Source organism: Saccoglossus kowalevskii, chromosome 6, assembly GCF_978046115.1.
Source record: "Saccoglossus kowalevskii chromosome 6, keSacKowa6.1, whole genome shotgun sequence".
Lineage (NCBI taxonomy): Eukaryota > Metazoa > Hemichordata > Enteropneusta > Harrimaniidae > Saccoglossus > Saccoglossus kowalevskii.
The window spans coordinates 20,690,237-20,714,471 of record NC_140646.1 but is presented as its reverse complement, the minus strand read 5'-3'; the positions used below and the strand labels follow the sequence as shown (position 1 = coordinate 20,714,471).

Genomic DNA, 24,235 nt, shown 5'->3' with positions numbered 1-24,235 from the left:
CATACTTTAAATTTGCTTAGGATTTTACGGAAATACAGAGCAGGTTTATAAAACTGAACAGAACTATCAATAAGTGTTCATTGACAATCTACTTCAAATATCCCTGTATAGAATGAACTAATCTTCGCGGGCCCGACTCGAACTTTGCCGAGAAAAGCCGAAACCGGCTAGCTTTCATCATGGCGGACATTAAGGACGCAGACCTGACCATCAGCGGAAAAAGAATCGATGCGCTGAGAGTCATTGACCTCAAGGCAGAGCTGAAAAAGCGTGGGTTGTCCAACAGTGGTACCAAGAGTCAACTTATAAAACGTTTGAAAACTGTAAGTAGTGTTAAAATCAATCTGAATCCCTGCTATAACCACTTGTGTCCTACTGCATTTTCAAATCGAATTCCACTTTCCCGCAAAATAAAAACATTTAAATTCAATACTCGGGCAGAAATAACAGTTTATTTCATTTGTATATTCGTCGCCAGTTGCTCATCAGTTAAGCATTATTTTGCGTCAACATACTGAGATGTATCTTTGTGATGTACTGTTCGTTCTTCCCGCACCAAGCAAAATGTAAATACACAGTACACTATTTGTGTTACTTCGGTTAGGGTGCTTTTGAATAGCGCCATCTGTGGCGAATTTAAACATAGATATGCCCTCCCTTACATGTATACCGGTAGGCAGATGATCTACCAAGGAGCTCTTCCGATGTTGAGTATCACTTGTAAATACTAGATTGTTTCTGAAACCCGGCTGTGTGACCCAAGGTTGTGTGACAAGTGATGTACCTTATTTTTGTAATGTAAATAAATTCTCTAATGTTAGGCAGAGAAAAAAAAAATCTCTGTTTCTTGTTTCCACGCGCATCATTTTGAACTATGCGCCTCAAACATTTTTTTCCCTTTTAAGCACTTTTCTCAAATTTTCCCCATTTTAGCTCAGTCTTCAAAAAAAAAAAAAAAAAAAATCGCCTCAGAAACAGAATTTTTTTCCTGGCCTTATGTGCTACTTTATTTTTCTGAAATTTTGACCCATTTTTTGTTGTTGTAATGTATATAAATTTTTTCATCAATTCTGTTACCTCTTTTCTCTAGTCTTGTCTTAACAGAAAACACGAAGCCACTAAATTTCATGCATTTATGAAAAATAATGTTCTTTCATTTCTTTTGTACAGCATATTGTATCATTCTCTTGCTCTGTTTATGTGTGCAAACATGGGCTGCATATTTTGATATTCTCAAAGATGGAGCTACATCACGATCCCCCAAACGTTGCCACGATCAATCACAAACAAGAATAGACAATTAATTTTCCCCCACGCTAACCAACTTTCCCCCATACTAACGAAAAAATTATTTGTCTTCTACTGACTTCCTGTTCAGGTCCATCTTTGATAATACACCTAATTCTCGATCTTCTCAAGTTGAAATTAATTAAATTCCAAGAGGGACAACTAAATTGCTTATGAATGTCAAAAAATCAAAGGAAAATGTACAGAAATCTTGCTACTTTTATTTGAATACCAACCTCAAATGAATAAATTAAACCACTCTGTGTAAAAAACGTACTTTCAATCAACTTTGAATTATTTGACCAGAAATACATTCCAAACAATCAAGCACATGCAGTCTCGAGCGTAACATGGATTGTGTACAAATGCTTGCTTATCATGCTTTTCATTTCAAGATAAACAAGTTTCGTAATTCTAGTCACACATTCAAACTTCAAAAATTTCTATTAATTATTTTCAGTCAATTGATTTGTATATGTATTGACATATTATAATAATCAAGAAACTAGAAAGAATCAAATATTTTCATGTTTCAAAAATCATGGTTTTCAAGATGAGAACAAAGTAGAATCTGTTGGCTTTTAATTTTACAGTTATCTGCATTGCATGATGGGTACTGGAGACGAAGGTCACACTAAACACTGTATCGGCCATGCGTTGTTGATTATGATGAAACTTACTGTTCTTTAAACCATAACCCATAAATTTATGTATATATAAATTTTGTATTCTTTGCAGCAAGTGACACTGGAGAAAATGCAAGAGAATTCACAGTCAGATATTTTACCAAGTGAAAAAGTGAGTGGTTTGTAGTTATTCTTATCTTGATTTGATGACCTCAGTTATCACTCTGCCCACTGTGTGTCTAGTACAAAGTACAGAGCATATAACTGGCGTAAAAATATTGTCAGTTTATAAAAATTCAATCTAAATGACTAACGCTTTGATAACCGTTTGTGTTATGGTATGTCCAGACTCCATTTTCAGAACCAATATTGTGAAGTTTTCAATTATTTTATGAGTGTGTAAAAATAACTTGTTCATTTTGCACCATTGAATATACTCAGCTTTTTAGGCAAGAAGTCACAGCAAACAATAGGAGATTAAGTCCTCTCTAGTTATGAAACAAACAAATATTTATGGCAGTCAAAATTTTACACTGATCAACAAGATGCAACATTGCATGATACACAGGTCAACAAAAGTTAAATCATAATAGTTTGAATGACATTTTGTAGCTAACATTTTTTGGCTTGCATTTTGAAAATGGCCTGAATGCTAAAACTGGTTCTCCTATGCTACTAGTCACTTCAAAACAATATGAATTGGACATGTGATAATTAGCTCTTCTTGGTCTTTGAGTGGATTAATCACTCGCTTTGAGTAGAAACTAAGGTCTGATATTTGTCTTGCTATACGTTGAACCCAGGTTGGATTAAGATTAGTCATGTATTAGTCGTGATTAGCTTGTGTATATTTACAAGTAAAACATTGCACTATTGCTGTAAGGTCTTGTATTCTGTTGCCGTATTTTTGTTACAATTATTACACCTTATGAGGAACCATGTAAAAAAATAAGAACAAATGTGATTTTCAAAAAATTTGAATTTTATTTTGGAAATGTCATGTACTTTTGAATGGTCACATTTGATTCGTTTAAATTTTTCTTTTTCTTGTGCACGAATTAATAGAATAATTTGATTGTCAGTTCAATAAAATGGATATATAGACCTGGTCACCAGGGTTCTCCACGGTTTGAAAATTAAACAGGGTGCGCCAATGTAAAGTAGGTGTTGCACATTTGTAACGTGCATCATTGGCATGGATGTTAAAAAAACGAAACCAAGAAATCTATTAATTTACATATTATTACATATGCATTATATATATATATATATATATATATATTATTACAAAATGAATGAGAATTTTGAAGAGCTATTATTAAGTAAACGTCAGCACGTACAATCAGCTGATTTTAGCTGCACGATTCATCACGCGGCGACATCAGTTGTTCACCAGTAATGATTGCGTCCAGAAAAAGACGTAACAAGTGTGTTAATTTATTTTACTAAATATACATACATGCTTTATTTAATTTTTTAGCAAAAATTGTGATTTATATTTATTTGACGAAGCAAATTTATTAAATTCATGATATCGCATAAACGTTTGTAATTGGTTCATTAAAAAAATTGCAGGAATGTGCGTCATCGGCACCAAAAAGCAAGATGATCAAACAAAATAAAATCTACACAATAGAAGATTTTCGATCTGCAATTAACAGTTACTATCATAAATAATAGAGTTATGTATAAAAAAATGCATACTTAGAAGAATAATTTTCATTCGAATCGAAAGTTTGTTGATGTCTGCTTCGTTAAAAACAGCAGTGACCCGGAAACAGTTCATTTTACTATGTGCATCCTGATATTAGGTAACAATGCTTTTGATTGGACAAAGCCACGTATTGACTTGAAAAACAACCAATCAGAATATTTGTTCTAAGAAGAACACAAGTAAATTTATTTCCTCCACTTATGATGCAAGTTGAAAGCATGGCCGTTTTACCAGGGTTTTATAACGGTAACGAGGATGTAACGGCGTTAACTGGTTTTAACCTTAGATCTTATGTTTTAACGAATGGTTTTACCGATATCGATTTTATATATTTGACGTCACCCTGGCAGTAAAAATATGGGTACGGTAATATACTTTCCTAGGCCACATGTTCATTTTTAATCGTGTTGAAAAAACTTGTAACTTATTGTTCGGTGGTGTTATCACCTCAAGGTGACCTGCTACAATAATAAGCCGGAATTTTCACAGTTTTCACACCTTAAAACAATGAACCAGTTACCTTGAGCATGATGAATCATCTTCAGAAGACAATGAGTGATCGCCTGTTTTGTAAACAATTCTGGGTGCACAGGAAATATAACAGGGTGCTGACAATTTAAACAGGGCACAATTTCAGAAAACAGGGCGCGGCGTCCTGTTAAAACCCCTCGTCGAGAACCCTGTAGACAGATGTAACTTTTGCCTTAATATGGTCCAGCGTCGGCAGATTAGAAAGTAAGCTAATCTGCCAAAAAATAATAACGCTGTGATGTTTAAGTTACGCCAAAAATAGTCATTCAAATAACTGAGTTTTCTAGGTTTTCCCTCAAAAATATGTAGTGCTTGTTCGTCGTTAGATTAATTTAGACCAATCAGAAATTTGAAATCATGCAACTGAAAGCTTCATTGATTTGGCAAGCTTGTACTGACACACAGGGAAGTTGCTTTCCAATCAAAGACATATTATGTTGAAAGCATTGTTGGTATGATGTGTTACGATCTTCGGCTGGGATTGCTGAAGATTCAAATCTGTATGTTTGCTATTTCAGTGAGTTCTTCACACATCAATAGTTATGGGAGTTCTAAAGCATGTGTTATCCTTTAGACCCTTCGGTCTTGCATGCATGTTATATATTGACAGAGCTTACTTGGGTACATCCACCCTCATAGTAAAGTACACTGAATATTTGTTCTTCCAGATTGCTGCAGATGAAACTGTGGGCTCCAATGCTTTTATTCAACAGTATATGAAGCAACAACAAGCATTGCTAGCTCAACGAGAGTCTTTACAAGGTAAAATATCTCTGTTTTAAATAGTACACAGTCAATGCATTCAGTGATGTGTACCGAAAAATCTGTATTAGAAGCTGCATCCCAAATAGAAGTCGCACCCATTCTTTTTGAATAATTGAGAATCAAAAATTCATCATTTCTATATGTGCGGTTGCTATAATAGAAGCCGCAACCCTCCTGTTGCATTGTACATGTACCATTTTAATATAAGCTAATAATACAGATTTTAAAGTACTAGCATTGTGTTGTGTAAAATCTGGTATGGCAATTTGATAGATCTTTAAATCTGTACCGCTATTTGGTAATCTGATCAATCAAAACAAACTGTGTCTGTGTACTAATACGATATAAAGTTTGGCCACTTGACTACTCCTGACGAGCATGTGGTCACGTGATCTTGATTGAATTCAATCTGTTTTGTAGCTGCCGCTGCAGCACACCAGGCTGAGATCCAAGAAGAAAAAGAGGAAGAAGCCACGAAACAGCGAAGACAGTCAGAAAGTGAAAAGGAGTCATTGGGTGCTGGTATCCCTACTGCTCTCGCTGACCAGGTTGAAGAATTGAATCAGTCACTGAGCAAACAAAAATCTGATGAAAGTGATACAACAGAAGAAGAGAATGGGGCTGTCACAGAAGAGATTAAAGTGGAAGTTAGATCCAGAAAGAAAGATGTTGTAGAAAAACAAGATGATGGGAAATCTGAGGAGAGAGAGGCTCTTGAAAGTAGACAGCATGGTAAAGGTGACAGTAAGGGAGAAAATGCAGAGGTGTTGGAATCAGCAACTGCAGATGTACAGGAGGAGAGTTCAAAGGTCATTGAGAAGCCATGTGACACAAAGAACGAAGAGGAACAAGCAGAGGTAAAAATTCCCAAAACTAAAGATGACAAAAAAGGAAAAATTGACACTGAGACAACTGAGGAGGCAAAAGGAGGTAAGAAAATTGAGGTGAAAAGTGATCGTAACGAAAAACCTGATCTACCAGAAAAGGTTGAAGAACTAGAAAAAGAAGTAGAAGATGAAGCTAAGAAGAAAACCGACAAGAAATTCTCTGAAGTGGATGTACATAGTGGTGATGAGAAAATGGTGAAGGAAGGTGAAGATGGTAAGGAGGAGTCCAGGGAAGCAAAAAGAGAAATCAGATCTCCATCAGACAGCTCATCCGATTCATCTTCCTCCTCTTCTTCTTCCTCCTCTTCATCTGATGAAGATGAAGAAGATGGTCAGAGAATGTCGTCAAATGTGAGTATTTCTTGTTTTTAGTCTCCAATGGATATAGTCGAAAACAGAAACTTTGTTTTGTGGATCTGTTCGTTTGTATGTACATTTGTGTGCTGTTCAGAATTGTTTCTTGTACATGTGTGGACTGATTTAGTCATAGTGTAGACTACATATACACATTGTTTGTTTGGTTGATATTGACTGGCTGGTGACATGTTTTGTTTCCAAAGAATCAGTAGTTTTCAGGCACGTCTTGAATGATTTATTTAAACGTATGAACGTTACACATGATATGCAGCCCTGTGTTTTAACCATTTCCTAAACATGCTTTGACTGCTTACAAAGATAGGATATAATTATATACTGTAAATTGTGAAAGACAAATTTTCGTAAATTTCACGAGTCAATGTAAACCACAACATTTTTTAGCAGTGAAAAGTGGTGTTATACGAGACAGTGTCAGTGACTAGTGCAAAATTTTGTCTTTACAAATTACATAAAATTCTGAAATCGCGATTAACTCTAGCAGTGAAACTTAAATATGCATTTTGATTTGTATTTTATTTTGATGACCTTTGGTTTGGTACAAAGACAAGAGATAATAGTATTCATATGCACATGTTTTGTATCATGTCATCAACCATTTATCTTGGCCAGTTTCGTTTAAACCTGTTGTCTGTACTAGAGGTTACTGGTGCATGTCATTTATTTAAAATTTGTGAATCCTATCCATTTCATCATTTCAATGATGTGACAAAAACAAGTCTCACAACACAATGTGCAATGTGAAGATTTATTCCAATTTGCTACACAACAAATTTATTGGCAATTTTTACCACTCTATCACTGCTGACACAACTCCAAGATTAAGTAATTCTGAAACATCGCTAATCACATCAGTAAATTTATTTGCATGTAATGCAATTTTTGGCCTGTTTTGCTCGTCTGATTTGTGATGACATCATGGGAATGCCCCAACAGTGCAATGTGTGCATTTATAGCTGACATAGTAAATGCATGTATATATTTTTCAATACAGTAAAATTAAGAAATTACTTATTGGGGGGGGGGGGGGGGGGCAATGGTTGTCAATGAAGAACTAGGCAAATGTATGCTAAAAGCATTGGATATTGAAGAATTTGAAATGAATAAAAATTAGTGACATAATAACCCTTGCAAAGATCAACAAAGTTAAATTGTAATATGACCAAATCATGATTTTAGGGGGGGGGGGTTCTGCCAGGCACCATTGAAAATGAAAGCAATGAAAATAATTCATTTGAAGCATAAAATAAGCATTAAAAATGTGGTATTGATGGGTAAGTACTGTGTGTAGGAAGCCAGCTCCACTCCTTTCCCAATGATTTGTTCCAGATAAAAGCGTATTTTATTGATATTTTAATTAAAATAATTAACCGGTAAATCAAATCTCAGTTCAGGAGCAGAAAGCCCCTTAATTATTTGAGTGGTTTTCACTACAATACATGCTAAATATGTAATTTGGTGCAAAATAGAAAGAAAATAATAATGTAATATCGATCAAGCTACCTTTATATGTACGAGAAAGATGCATGTATTTGTATCATGACCATAGTAACGCTGCTCATTACCATAAATTCCTTGTTAGTATGCAGGCCTAATTTTTGTATATTCTATTATTTCTGTCTAGTGCATGCTTCTCTCCTATTATTTATTGGAGACTGACCCCTGCTCTATAATTTTGAATCAACAATATAGCATAATTATCACAACACTTAATAAATCATTATGCAAATTAGCTGTGTTTCTGATGAGACCACTGATTATTATACAGAAAGCGTATTAAAACTGTAGAATTGTTATAAAGAATAAACTACTGTGAAGTTATTGTTAGATTCTATGAACTATGTTGTGTTTTTTGAAGTGAAAACCAAAGCAACATGATTTTAACACTTTTTCTCTGAGGGATGGTGTATATTTCTGTAAAGCTATGTGGTCTTTTTTTCTGAGAATTGTGGGAAGTGGCTAATAACTCTCAAGTTAAGTGGTCTAGTTCAGAATTTTCTATGTGGCCATGTGCTGTAGTTCTGATGTCTACCAGTGTTTTTTGTGATTATGTGGCTACCCACTTGATTGTAACTAATTATTAATGGATTATATCATTTCTGTGATATCTGTGAAGTGTAAACGTAGTCAGAGGAAATTACTAGGCATTCTTTTATCCCTTCTTATCAGCTGACTTTGATTGCATCTGTAATAATATGGGGACGAAGGTAATATAATAATTATTCAACTGTTTTTTAATTCTCACATGTCTGGGATCTCTGTAAATGTGCTAAACGAACAACATATTCTCTTTGTATTCGGGGTTCTATGGTTGCTGTTTATTTATCAATTCATCACTATTGGACAATACAGTTGTGATATAGTTGGCATGTAATCTATGTCAAGGACATTGAAGCTCCTAACCCTAGCATGGGAATGGTGTTGTTGTGCTGGCATTACATTTGAATATGGATGTCTGTGTGGTGGTCAATTTGACCTTTAGATGAGGAAATGTGACATTGTGTCTAGCGTGTGGCAGACGTGTGTTGTGTTGTTAATTCATGTTTTCAAAAGATTGACCGCCTACATGTTACCTGTGTCATTTTGTTACGTAAAGCTTTTAAACAAAATATAAATTTGCTGGTGTCTGACATGTCTTTAAGAAATGTGTGTAGGTGTACAGTTATTTTTGTATAGTTTGTATTATCATATATACATATAATTTTCCCAGCATAAGACTGTGTTCAGTATAAAAAAAAAATAATAATAAAAAAATTATAGTTAGGGTTTCAGTACTTGTTAGCCTAATTACAAAATATAATAAATAAATGAATGTCTTGGGTGGATTAAAAATTTAAGTCTATTGAAAAATAAAATCGCCTCTTTTTCAAAAAGTTCTGGTTTACAAAAAATATAAAAGGTTATTTCATTCTTTGCTGAATCATGTACCAGTTTTCAAGGGGATCTAGTAATAATAGCAATTTTGTGTTGGGCCTGATATACTGTGAATTGTGAAATTTATGGAAATTGTGATTGTTGCAATTTAGGTTACTCTAACAAATAGCCTGCCTGTCATATGCAAACTTTAGTTTCTGGAAGGTGTATTTCTTTAACTTTAAAATTCGCAGGTATTGCTAGTTTTTCGACAAATTGGTGTAATATACACATATTACATTATAATACCGGCTATGTTGAAAACTGCATTTTCACAATGATGTGACTACTTCCTATCCATCGTCTCAGTGACCTGTGTGTGTAAAAATTGCACATCTGTTTTAACTCAAAAACTAAATGTTAACATGATATTTATTTCTTGGTAATTACTGCTGCACAAGTGTTTTTATATACACAATTTTTATTGTTGTATTTCTTGGCTGATCAAGTCAAATAGAATAAATTTAAAAAAAACATCTGTAAGATAAAAAGTTTGATTATTTGGTAGGTAGGTTATAAACAAGCATTAACTAAAGATGTGAAAAATGACACCTGGGTTAGTTTACAGAATAGATTTCCTTGATACAACTAAGGGCTAGTCATTCACTACATAAAAGGAAATACAAGAAATTAAATAATACATATTGATGAAATGACCATAGCTAATTGGCATAGTAATTCTTGAACTTGTTTACATAAAATTTACTTTTTGATTTGCCCCCAAAAATGAAGAACTTTGGTCACTGAAAATAAAACAGAATTAATAATGTTAAATGTTACATACTTTTGCTATTATTGTATATTTTTTTTTTTAATGTTTAATTTACCTTTCTTTAAATATTTCCTCTGTATTTTCATAGTTTCATGACAAGAAGGTTGTAACCAAATGAAAATGTGATTCACTATTGTTGACTAATTAACTAGATGCTCAGATTTCATGCTGCATGCATGTTCATCCAGGTTTTAAATTCAAAATAAGGAAATACTGCTTTGTATGACAGGTACCATATTAGTTAGAATTTGTGTTTATGTGAATGAAAGGTTTGTCTGTAATAAAATAATACATAAAATAATACATTAACATAATCAAAATAAGTGCTCTTTGAAGGCTTCATGAAATGCAATTGTTAGTTTACATTCACCTAACGTAGAAATGTGCTCCTAATTTAGACCAATCGTGTTATTATGTAACTTATTCAATTTAGAAAAATAAAACCCATTGTAAGCCTTGCATAAACTCAGACATGTGTACCCTTGGAGGTACTCGTCATTTCCTGGATTGAAGCTTTTAGCATTTTAATTCAAATGAAAAACACAAGATAAATCTAAAGGGCACATATCAAACAAGGGGGAGGGTTAACTCCTGCCCATGGGGAATTGCAAAGGATTTTAAATTCTCATTCTGATTAGAAAAAAGACAGCATTCAGGTTAATCCTCTGAAATGCATGTTGACTAGAATCCGACAAAGATTTGTAGCTTCCTGGATTACCACAGTTTTTGTTACTTATGGGCATTGAAACAATCTGGAATGTACATTATATATGTGTACATTACATGTACCATAATAACATATGCACTGTATTAACCCTTGTACTACCATAGGCTATATAGGTTAAATGTACTGTGCTACCAAGGACTTCTATCTACATGTATATATATATATATATATTTGTATATACATGTATATTCAGAATCAGGAAAAGATCTGCATTAATTTCAGGCAGAGCCATAAATGACATACTTATCAGTATGTAAACAAAAATGGTGAATTTCAAGAAGATGGTAAAAATTTGAATTGGAAAGCAATTTTAGTCAATTTTTCGCGTATAAACATGCACTGTAGAGTATAATATTGTGACACGAAATGTTGGAAAGCAGGTCATTTTTGCTTTCATTTTGGGTCAGTGCTAGATAATAGGTGGCCCACAGTCCTGTAATTATGCCCTTGTTGTAATTAGTGGCCCATGATAATTTCCCAAGTTGAATCATGAACCAAAAAACTTTCAAAATTTAGAAATAATAGATCTGTGTAGTGCCCACAGACAATATGGATTGTTTTGCTACAACAGTTTTTTTTTAATAAACACATGACTTTTGAATATTTCATACTTTCCAAAGCTTTTCATTTATTGATATTTTTATATTCAGGTGAAATCTGTAGATCCCCAAGAGAGCAGCAGTGAGAGTCCTAGCCAGTCACCAATTCATGTAAAAGAAGATCCAAGAGATGAGAGTTACCACACCGCACCTGAAGCTGAGATGTCCATGGAAGAAAGGCCACAAGCTGACCAACCAAGGTTAGTGTATGTATTGGGGTAACGTGGGTACACAACTACTCTTCTGCTGTGTTCTTCATTATTCTCCGAAAGTTCTGATAATATTTTCTCTCCACAGCTTGTGGATGACTGTCGTATTGATTGGCTGAAAAAATGTAGCATTCTTTTAATCTGAATATGCTAGTTTTTTAATCAATGGATGACAGTTGTTTGTTTTTCCCATATGCTATGTGCACCTTCATGACATTACATAGTGAATATAATGAATTTACATAGTTGTTGAGCTCAAAATGTTGGTCAAAGTTCGCGAGATTCGGGAGTGAGGAACCAGTGAAATAGTATTTGGATAGTATAGTATTTATGAAAAAAATGCTTGTATTGAATTTAAAAAAAGCATCTTTAGGATAAAGAAATACACTTACCTGTATTCTTTCTGTTATATCCTTTCAGCTTTAGGCATCCCTTTCCTATTTTTAGCTCCGCTGTCGACTTTGTCGAGCGGAGCTTATCATATGAGTGATTGTCAGTCGTCTGTGTCAATGTTTTACTTTTTCGACTTCTTCTTGAAAACTACAAGTCTGAATGCTTTGATACTTGGTGTATATGTACCTTGGGCAGACCTCTCTTAGATTTGTTCATTTCATGATCATATCTTCAATTCTCTAATTTTGGTGAATATTTTTGTCATTTTTAGTAAAAAGTGATATTTTCGACTTCTTGTTAAAAACCACAAGTCCAATTGCTTTGATATTACATATATAGGTACTACATGTGGACCTTTTTCTGATTTGTTCATTTTGTAATGATATGTTCAATTCTCTAATTTTGGTGAATATTTTTGTCATTTTTGGTAAAAAGTGATGTTCTCTTGTTAAAAACCACAATCATTTATGGTGAAAAATGATATTTTTGAATTCTTGTTGAAAACAGCAAGTCCTATTTCTTTGATACTATGCATATTGTTCATTTTCTAATGATATCTTCTGTTCTTTAATTGAAATGTGCATTGCTAACAGCGGAGCTATCTCAGTCGAGAGGCTGCTTGTTTTAAATAGCTGAACCACTAATATGTATTCAGTATGATATTAATTAATAATAATAACTGTCTATGTGATGAAAAATTAATTGGAGCTTGAAAGGATTATGTAGGTAGTAATTTGAGGGTGTAATAACAATTGGTCTATTGGCAGTTAAATGAAATGCTATTGCAACTGATTCGTTAGTGTATGTGTACATGTTTTGTATTCTAGCTGAAATATAGAGTTTCTACAAATGATTGCAAATCTATTTATTTCATTTTTTCATTCAATCAGTTAGGCAGAAGTTGCAATTAATGTCGTCTAGATAACCAGATGTTACGTTTGATATGGGACCCACAGCATCAAATTGAACATGTGTTGCGCGACAACTGTAGCGCTTGCATTGTGCATTTTGTTCACATAAAATTTATGTGTGTCGACTGTGACGATTCAAATTTGTTTTCGTTTTTTTTTTTTGCAGTGAACCAATTAAACAGAAGATAACAAAGGATAAAAAAAGCCGATGGGACAGCCGGCAAGGAGAAGACAGAGATGATGAGCCAGTCATTATGGATACAGAAGAAGGCAAATCGAATGACAATGATGCAGAGTCTGAGCTAGAGGAGAAAATTGTGAAAAGTGAAGAGCAGGTAGGTTATTTTGAACACTTGAAAACCCCATGGCATTACAAACATTGAGGGAAGGAGTATGTAATAACTCAAGCAAGTTAAGAATATATCACTAAATATGTTTATTATCATTATTGTGCTAGAATGAACCTATTCAGTTAACCTAAAAAGAAAATTACTCTCGTCATTCACGTATTTTGTAAGGGGTGTGTAGACTATCAAAACCTTCTGTGCGCCATGCTTTTTTTACCTTTCAGTGGGACTTTCTAAAACGTAAGGGGTGGATACATCTCCTCCATTGTTAGATTAAATTCTAATTAGAGATTGAACTAGGTCAGTGTGCCATAGTCGGGTAAAACCAGTGGCACATACTGTCTGGGGTTCAACTGTGGATGTGACTTTGGAGGATCCTTAGGGTAAGGTTTTTAGACCTGGTTGGTAGTGTGATAGAATATTGGTTTTGCCATAATGCCATTTAGTATTGAGAGATGGTCGCATAAGCCTGTCATGTAGCTTCAAGCAAGAAATGAGGTTCATGCGATACCAAACAATGGTCAGAAGAGACATTCACTGTCATGTAAATTACGCACTGGGATTGGTGGATGATTAATTTTATTTCTGAACAAGCACAGTTTCAAGAAATGGCTTGAAAGATGAACCCTGTTTTGCTATTTGGAAGAAATTGGTGAGGCCAGTGGAAATGGTGAAATGCAGAAGTCATCTTTTTTAAAAAGAGTGGTATAATCTCTAATGTGTGAAAGGCCCAAACAATTACTGAAAAGTGCATTTCAAATTGGTTAGAGGTTGCCTGAAAATTGAAAACAATGACAGAATTCAATAGTGCAAAAATGCTAAGGAATAGATCTTGTCATCTAGTTTAAAATGGGAAAGCTTTAAATGCACTAGAAATTCTTTTGAAATCCTTTTCTAAAAAAGGTTCCCTCAAATATGTTAAAGTTAGCATTTTCCAATAACCTTCTTTGGGGACTTTGTAGATTGAAAAATTAGCAAAATATGTGTATATTATATTGACGTTCATAACTTTAAAAAACTAGTTCGGGTTTCCCAAGTTTTTTCTTCAGTATTCAGCCAGTCACAAAGGAATAACTTAGCTTAGTTTTCCGAATATTCCTGTGTTAGCCATTTATATGGTACTATCAACTGTGTGGATATTGTAGGTCCACATTCAATCCATGTGATGTTGTTTTGGTTTGCGTCTGTTAACCCACATGGTACCGTGGTGCACAGTCTGCTTGATAGTCTACTCGCCTCTGACTTCAATTGTTTGACGATGAAAACTTGTATTGATGCTGAATGACAATGTGTTATGATTACGGAATGTTTTTCATAGTGTTGTGTTATAATCAAACCCTCTGTTTTAGTAATTGAAATTGAGAGCGAGTCAGTATGCTCACTCCTTCCCTCACTCTATTATCAATGCTCCTTACTATATCTACCCAGTCAAGGAGGGTTCTGATGGGTTACCCATGGATGCAATTACCTGATGCTGCCTAAATTAAAGACAGATGTCATTCTAAGCCAGCAAATGTGTTCCTATCTTGTCCTGTACTGCACAACAAGACTCTGTGTGTGAGAGAGATTACACTCCCTTGGCTGTCGCTGGACTGTAATATAGCATATTGCTACTATGCGTGGACTTGTACTTGTAATGAGCATGGTGTCTACTGCACGACAATATTGCGGTTTAGTGAACACCTGTATGATACAACTGCTGCAGTGGGATCTTACTTCTGTATATATTTGGACTATCTGCAACGACAAACAATATCAAGCAACAAAGGAGAGATATTGTTTAGGACAGATTGTGTGAATGATTTGTAATAGCCTGATGGACGTGTGTAGTAGCATTGATTGTTACTACTGCTGATACAACATATTTTATGCTGTGACTTACTGGAATAAATTATGATTGAAAGGACATGAACGAATTGCTTGACTCTACAAGCTGCACAACTGTAAATGTGTACAAAATGAGCCTTCGGTGATATTTACTGTGGGATACTGAACATTCTGCAACATGCTATCAGTTTTCATCATCAAGAACAATCTTTGTGGTGCATGGCAATACTATGAAATTGTCATACGAGTCTTCCGTCTCGCTAACAAACTGATTTAAAATGAACCTGGTAGACTGTAATTGAACACATACTCCTTAGCTTTGAACTTTGTACAGCTAACATCATGCAGAACATCGAAACTGTACACAAATTGTAGCTATGGTTACCTGCTGACAGGTGCATTCTTCAAATTGTACGCTTACAATCTGCATGTGATTATCAACTGATTTGTTAAAGGACACATCAAATCATCTTGGAGACTGCTCTATTCATCAAACTGGATTGAACTAAGATCATACAGCTTCAGTTTTTTCATAAACAGAACTTGAACTTTCATCGTTTATGACTAAAAAAGTGATGACAAAAAAGACTACAATCAAATAGCTTTGGTTACTTTGCACGCCTTCCAGATGTTCGGTCACAAGCTTATGTGTGGTACTCCATATCCTAGACACTAGAGTTTGTAGAACAGTTGGTCTGAGCACATCGCTACAAAGTGCCTGACCCTTATCCCAGCGATGTATGAAAGCAGCCAAAGCACAGTGCAGGATCGATCGTCAGCCAGTTTATTGATAATTTCGGTCAATTGAGTAAAGCAACCGGTTCCCATTCCCCAATCACCATCATGGAATGTCTGATGTCCTGAAGTTGACAGCTACAGCATAGGTTGGGTAGTGTACCTATTGGTGGTTTCATTCAAAATGGTCATTGGGGGAAACTAACTGTTAGACAGATTTTCAAGCTTATCGTTTTATGTAAGCCCAGAGTTGGGCAGTCAAAATTCTGCATATTTTTTTGGATATAACTTGATTTTCTATATTTACCAGCAGAAGGTGACTTTTACATTCAAATCCACACATGCACACACGCGTATACACGCACCAACTACATAGAATTCTGCAACATACTATTGGCTACATCTCTGATATTAAAAACATTCCATGCATGCATGCATACAAATGTAGTTCTTGCTTATTCACTGTAACCTTGGGTCATTGCTTGATGAATGGTAATTATTGGAATAGTGGGTCCTGATATGCATGGGTCATCTGTATTCATCCTGTAAATGTTAAAAATGTTAATCTGAGACTAATTCAATGTGCGATTTACTATTTGGAAAATGTGACAACTAGCGACTAGTCTACTGTTTAGGTATTCGGTCAGGTGCCACTAACAGTATCAGCTTCACACAAAAAAATTACATGTTTGGTTGCAATGAAACTTTGATTACAAGTTAATAATAACAAACACATCAACATATGAAAAAATACCTACTTCCCAAAAACATTTCTGTGAAAAAGTCAAATTTGGGCAAAAAGGTTAAATAAAATCAGTCTAAAACTTGCAGTCCATTATTTGCAATTTGTGATTGGCTGTATTATGCTGCATACCATGTGACATAAAAACGTGCTATTGATGTTTCTTCATACATAATCAAGTATTTCATCAGAAGGCATAGAAATTGGTGGAAAAAATGTCAAAATTTGAGTAAAACATCACTAGATTGGAATTAGTATAACTGTCACACAAATATGTTGCCATAAGGATATTAGATAAATAGAGAATTGCTGTTCTGAGTGATTCTAAAAATAAAACAGTTACTTGAATAATAGTGGAAAGTTTGACCTTTGAAAAGGTCATTATTTGCTATGATGTGCATAGTTTTCACCACCAGACTTACTTGCCCAAATTTTTCTTATATTCTTCAATATTTCTGGAAATGTGCCCTAATTTTGAAGCCAACATGCAAAATTTGAGTTTATTCTCAGGTCACACTCAAAAAATTTGGCTATTTTTTCTCAATCAAAAATACTATTTTGTGAATTTATGATGTAAAAAAGAACTGGTGGTGAAAAGGTTAAAGCATTGGTATAAAATCTTCTTCTTTTTTTTTAATGCAAGTAAGTAAGTAATTTTGGATGCTCTTTTCTCTTCCTGCTGATAACACGCAGCTATATTTTTTCTTGCAGTGCCTGAAGAGCTAACAATTACCTAAAATGCACAAACAAATCTTTGAACACACACAGATAAAATCAATAGATATTAGTTGTTGCTACTGGTTACAAATTGTCTGTTTATGGGCACTATTATACTGTATTAATACTTGGCAAGGATGCATGTTTTGATATTCTTTTTTTCATAGTATACCATATTTCGTTGGACTGGATTTCAAGATAAAATTGTGTGTGCATTCAATAGAGCATAATTTTTCTATAAACCTATATATTTAAAAAAAACAAACACTTGTAGGCATTTAAGGGGGAGGTTTAGTGGGGATGGGGGTTGTCAGTTTGTTATTCCCTGTCTTTATGCTTGCTTAATGGTAATTTTACAGGGAAAAGTCATCTTCTGCTGTTTTGAGGAACAAATTAGACAGACACTAAGTTATCACCATTACCAATTAGTAATATAATTTACTTAATATATTCACAGGAAGTGGAGACGACAGTGGAAAGAAAGAGAGCCATCTCTCCTAGTAAACTGGCAAAGTCCAGAAAAATTTCAATTTCATGTGAGTTGCATCATATCTGTATGACCCCTTCCCATTTCCGCTCCAATACATGTGTACATACCAGCACAACATGCATTGACTTGATGGTGGTAATGAAATGTTGTTTGCAGTATACTGCATTATAACCTTCCTTTCATAAAACATAAGCATATATTCCATTACTACAGCTTAACCTGCGTAAATAGTTATTGTTGCTACAAACTATATTATTACAGCTAAAAAAAAATCTGATAAGAATGACTCGCCGGTATCAACAGAGGGAAAGGCAGAACAACCTAGGAAAAGAAAATGGGGAAGTGGAAGGAGTAAAACGACTGTGAGCAGTAAGAAACCAGCTATGTCCATCAGTACTGATTCACTCAAAGTAAGATTTCCCAATGTATGCTAATACTGTTCTTGTCCGACTTAACACCAATGCTCGATTAAGTTTGCCCCCCCCCCCCCAACATTTGGGACATATCTATTTTCCGATCTCCTGCAAAATGCCCCAAATTTGTCTGTCTAACTATAAAACATCGTCTTTGATCGTTGGACTTTTCTGAATACTGGTAATCAAATTTATGGATGGATGGACCACTGTGAGAATATCATGAGAATGCTTAGACCATGGTAACTGTGCATTAACCATGCTTCGACAATGACCTGTTAACAACCATGACAGATGGTATATACTTCATTCCATATACCTACCTTACAAAAATTGCCATTACCATTTTATAAAAAAAAATGTTTCTACCAAAATCAATTCCAAAAGATCATACTTTGAAATCAATAATTCATTTCAGCATTGCATTAACCCCCCCCCCCCCCCCTAAAACTAGTGATTTGTGAGTAACCTAGACGTGTAAACAGGGTTTTTTTTGTGCAGGATTTTCTATGCATGGGTGTATTGACTTTAATTGCTTGGTTATGTAATTGTCTATGTGTAAAATATCCTTGTTTCAGGTTTCTTACATGTCATCTATGGAGAGTTGAATTGTAGTATAAAACCCACTGAATTATTGTATTGCCGAGGATATCAATATGTTTATCGTTTCAAAGACACCTCGCTAAGATTTTTCACTAAATTGAAAAATTCTATTTATACATCAAATGGGAAATCATCTAACAGTCGGTACATTGGAGAAATCAGTTTCTTGCCCTGCCAATGTTAAAGTTGGGAAATTAAGGACTGAAGCCTATATAAGGGAATTGAAAATGCATTCATGGATGTGTAAATCTATGAGTCAGGAATCACGCTATGATTTTTTTCAGCTTCGTTTTTGATGCAACAATTTGAAGTTTGTTGCCGACAGTGTCTCATCAAGGATAGTCTATATGGCTTCTTTTGAGATCCGCAATCTACATGTATGACTAAATATCATACAATATTTATGTGATAAAATGTCCTATCAACGATCCATTGTAGACTGAGCCAGGGGATAATACCTGGGAAACTGATATATTTGTTGATCATTTTAACGATTTGTTACAATTTAGGGTATCATACCAGACATCAAAGCAGCTCAGATGGAGGCAGTCATTGACTTAGCAGTAGAGGAAGAGGAAGAAGAAAGTCGTATCTCAGACTCTGAAGAAAACCACAAGGAGGAATCTCCTCCATCCCCAGAGGAGATCCCAATCAGGAGGACAGTCACTCAGATAGTGCCTGCACAGAAGCAAGAGAGTATGGAAGAAGAGAAAGAAAATAAGGATGAGGGAATGGAGGTGGAGGATGCTGATGCAGATGCGGTTGTGAAAGAGGAGGAGGTGGAGAAGGAAGATAAGATGGAGGTAGAAAATGAAAAAGAAGATATTGAGAATAAAGAACCAGTGAAAACCATTGAAGTTAGTGAAGAAAAAGAAGAGAAAGGTATTGTGCATAAAAGCCATCATTGAGGGTGGAACTGGCTAGCATTTCTTTGATGGCTTCCATCTAGCTCATGAAGCCTGAAAAACCATTTTTCTTTGTTAATATTTATTCCGGAAATCAAACATCACTGTTGAAATGTTGAGGGCATACTTGTCATGTGCAAGTTTGTTGCATTAAAACTTCAGTTTGTTGATAGAAAAGATTATTTTCATATCAATTTAATTCATTTATGATGGTTTGATAACTAATTAAAATGTAATTAAATAATTTTTTTTTTCCCCTGCAGTTGTTGTATCACCTCCAAAGATTATACGTAGACAGTTGTCCAATCTGCCGGTAGACGATCCCGTTATCACCAGACGTTCACAGAGTCCTGCACGAATGCCAGTCACTAAAATAGTCCATGTGATGAATCTCGTCCGTCCTTTCACCATCAATCAACTAAAGGAGCTTCTGAGTAGGTCTGGTACCATCGTGGAAGAAGGCTTCTGGATTGACAAAATTAAATCCCACTGTTTTGTAACTGTAAGTGAATCAAATTTGAAGTACTTGTATTTATATAGCTATAGATACTGATGTCACCCTAAGACAGTGAACCAGTTAGCCATCATTTTCCTGTGATACATGTGAAGTCGGCATGGTGGGTCGTCCTTAGGAACACAATGTGCGATGGTCTGTATTGTAAACAATTCTTTGTCTGGAACCAGGGCACTAACGAATTTAACAGAAAACAGGATATGGCGCACTGTTGAAATGCCTTGAGGAGAACGCTGCTGGGTTTGTTGATTTTTTGTCTTAATGTTTTACAGTATTCAACAGAGGAAGAGGCGATCAAAACAAGGGATGCACTTCATGGTACAAAATGGCCTTCAAGTAATCCGAAAAATTTAATTGTAGAATATGCCGTACAGGAGGAGGTAAGAAATGCAGAATCTGATTTTTGTACTTAAACTTTTTGTTTGCATCTGTCAGGCACGTTTTCGGAAAACTTCATCTAGTTATCAATTCCATCTATAATAGCACTAGCACGTTCAGTAATGTTGACCACTGAACTTGTATTTCATAAGAATTTCAAGACTGTAAAATATTTTGTTTTCGCTGGAATTAATTTTCGCTGAGAAGAATTTTTGAGTGTTTTGTATGGAAGTTTATTTTCCCTGATTTTTTTATGAGTTGATTGTAAAATATTGGAACAACTATTCGCTGGATTTTATTTTCACGAAATCATTCCTAAAGCGAAAATAAAGGATTCTACAATATCTGAAAAAAAATGGTATATTATCTGATTAGAAGCGTAGGAGAAAAAAAAGAAGAAAACATGTTGGAATAAATTTGAGGTTGTGTTACAACTGTGTGTTGGCGAGACAAACCTTACACATGTATGACTGTACAGTTTGATTCAGCAAATGCACGTCTTCCTCAGATTGACAGACATAAGGGAGTTGCAATAGCAAAGACAGAGGTTAAGGTAAAAATGGATATACCGCCAAGAGAGAGAAGAGATTCATACAGAGAACGGGAAAAGGAGCGAAGGGAAAAGGAAAAGGAGCGGGACCGCGAGAGAGAAAAGGAAAGAGACCGGCGGAGAGACAGTTCGAGAGAGAAGAGACGCAGAGAACGAGACAGAGAAGAGAGAAGTGAGTATTTTTGGTCATTCTGTTCGATTATGTCCGTGATTTGTTGCTTCAATTTTAAAACTTAAAGGGAAGTCCGGACAAACAACATCGTGCTTCCAGATAAGAGCTCCATGAGAGCATGGTAGCATACATATATCTGTGCCCAACCCTACATATAAAATTGTTGTCTTGGTAACACAACTGAAAATATTCCTTTCTGTATTTTTCTATAAAATGCTCTATTCTTTGTACATTTTATACAATTTATCGATGAGAGTAGCTATTGATTTTACTTTTTTTTTACAACATTCTAATTAATTATATTAGAAATATTTACTCAAGTAATATGCACACTGAAAATTTTAACTTTCTCATCAGTATTTCTCAAGTTATAAAATCATTTTCTCAACGGTGGCTATGATTTCATACTTTACCCACAATCCTTTGCTGGTGAATCAAGAAGGTGGACTATGATATAAAATATGTGAATTGCATGTTTCACTTATTGCTCACTTACTGCATGTTTCTCTGCTTGCTCACATACTGCATGTTTATCTGCTTGCTCACATACTGCATGTTTATCTGCTTGCTCACATACTGCATGTTTCTCTGCTTGCTCACATACTGCATGTTTCTCTGCTTGCTCACATACTGCATGTTTCTCTGCTTGCTCACATACTGCATGTTTCTCTGCTTGCTCACATACTGCATGTTTCTCTGCTTGCTCACATACTGCATGTTTCTCTGCTTGCTCACATACTACTGCATGTTTCTCTGCTTGCTCACTTACTGCACGTTTCTCTGCTTGCTCACTTACTGCACGTTTCTCTGCTTGCTCACTTACTGTACGTTTCTCTGCTTGCTCTCACACACTGCATGTTTCTCTGCTTGCTCACACACACTGCATGTTTCTCTGCTTGCTCACATACTGCATGTTTCTCTGCTTGCTCACATACTACTGCATGTTTCTCTGCTTGCTCACTTACTGCACGTTTCTCTGCTTGCTCACTTACTGCACGTTTCTCTGCTTGCTCACTTACTGTACGTTTCTCTGCTTGCTCTCACACACTGCATGTTTCTCTGCTTGCTCACACACACTGCATGTTTCTCTGCTTGCTCACTTACTGCACGTTTCTCTGCTTGCTCACTTACTGCACGTTTCTCTGCTTGCTCACTTACTGTACGTTTCTCTGCTTGCTCTCACACACTGCATGTTTCTCTGCTTGCTCTCACACACTGCATGTTTCTCTGCTTGCTCACACACACTGCATGTTTCTCTGCTTGCTCACATACTGCATGTTTCTCTGCTTGCTCACACACTGCATGTTTCTCTGCTTGCTCACATACTGCATGTTTCTCTGCTTGCTCACACACTGCATGTTTCTCTGCTTGCTCACACACTGTATGTTTCTCTGCTTGCTCACTTACTGCATGTTTCTCTGCTGCCTAATTTACTGCATGTTTCTCTGCTGCCTAATTTACATGTCACATTATAGTTTTCTGTTCTCAATTTTGTGTGATTTCCTTTTTCTCGCAACTTTTTGTAAAAAAGTTCCCAGGCATGAGTCTGTCCTCATAGATGGCTGATGTTATACATTGATTCATTTTAAATAAAATTTTATAATTTTTGCCCCAGAAGTGAAAGTTGAACCAGAAGAACCGCCTGCCAAACTTTTAGATGATCTGTTCAGAAAGACAAAAGCCACTCCTTGTATATATTGGCTACCTCTCACAGAAGAACAGGTCAGTTTTCAGTAGACATAATTAGTCCTCGTTTTGGACGACGTGTGAAATTAGGACTGTTAATTTAGGCTTTGTCTGTAGCTCTTTTTCAGACATGCTTTGAAAATCGGTGCATGTTGGAATACAGAGATAGAACCATGATACAGTGATTGTTGGCACACCATTAAACTATATTTTGATTGTAAACAGGCTGTAGTGAAAGAAAAAGAAAGACAGGAACGAAAAAAACAGAGAGAAGAGGCCGATGCAAAGCTAGAGAAGGAGCGACAGAAACGAGAAGAAGAAAGGTGGCGTAATGACAGACGAGGAAGATCACGGTCGAGGAATAGAGATCAAAATCGAAGTAGGCGTCGCTAACAATTTTTCAGGTCGGGGGGTTGTGTTTATCTTTGTACAGAAACGTTTGTGGGTGTCTTTAAGTGGTTGAGTGTTTGAAGGCACCCAACATGTACAGAACTAGTCTTTGTAGTGATTTTTACTTGATAGAATTTGTCTGGTTTCATCTCCATGTACAAACATGATTTACTTTGGTATATACTGTTTTTTAAGTCAAGTGTTTGTACCATATTTTGTATTAATTTGGGATTGCAGGGAGGGAAACAATTCAGTGGCATTGTGGTACCAAACTTTGTTATAGGGGAGGAAAAGGGGTGGGGGCTGAGTCGTGGGTAATGCAGTTATTTCTGTACCAGCGAATGAGTTGATGTCTTTCAGTATTTATTGCTTTATTCCATGAAATATCTAGTCTTTTCCATTTTAACTGGGTACATGGACAACGTCTGCATTTTCTGAGGAACTCTGTTTATGTGTTTTCTGGGTGGGGTCAGGTCAGCTCAATACACAACCATGTTACTTGTCTATTTCAACTCCTCAACCCAGTTATTGCCTTCACACACAAAAATGTTACACTAGTTTTACATACATTCCTGAAATAGATCATAGCTTCAATTGCACTGTCAGACTGAATGGTGTTTTTTTTTTTTTTTCTCTACAAATTGTCTGTATTAATTAAGAGTAATAAAAAATGTAAAAAAAAAAAATTTTTTTTAGTTTTATTAAAAAAAAAAATTTTAACAAATGTTAATGTCCCTCTATTTTCTCATACCGGTAAATTGTTTACTTTTTCCTGTTGTTTGCTTAAGTGCAGAGGATAAAATAGTGGCCTATGCACGACACATCCTGGTATTGGAAGATAGTAAGGAACAGGATGTGTGACCATTTTCGGGGTCATGCATAAGACCTATTCTGTAATGTCAAATCTGGCTTCAAGCCAATTTATTCAGACATTGATAAATTGTGTTTTTGTGCGTGGATGAATATAAAAATCTCCCTGGTTAAATTTGTTGAGAACATTGTATCTTTGTGCGCAAATAAAATACACATTTTTTTTGATGTTAAGTATTAAAACTAA

The 24,235-nt window shown here is 35.3% G+C and overlaps 1 protein-coding gene across 1 annotated transcript; it reads left to right on the top strand.

Annotated features, from left to right (window-relative positions):
- Positions 1-149: 149 nt before the first annotated feature.
- Positions 150-24,235, top strand: LOC100372356 (uncharacterized). The gene is made up of 14 exons (XM_006812335.3): positions 150-323; positions 2,026-2,085; positions 4,827-4,920; positions 5,344-6,161; positions 11,248-11,396; positions 12,876-13,044; positions 17,535-17,613; positions 17,829-17,977; positions 19,093-19,465; positions 19,752-19,990; positions 20,275-20,382; positions 20,889-21,102; positions 22,718-22,824; positions 23,014-24,235. The coding sequence occupies exons 1-14, from the start codon at positions 180-182 to the stop codon at positions 23,179-23,181; spliced, it is 2,871 nt and encodes a 956-aa protein (XP_006812398.1). The 5' UTR covers positions 150-179; the 3' UTR covers positions 23,182-24,235.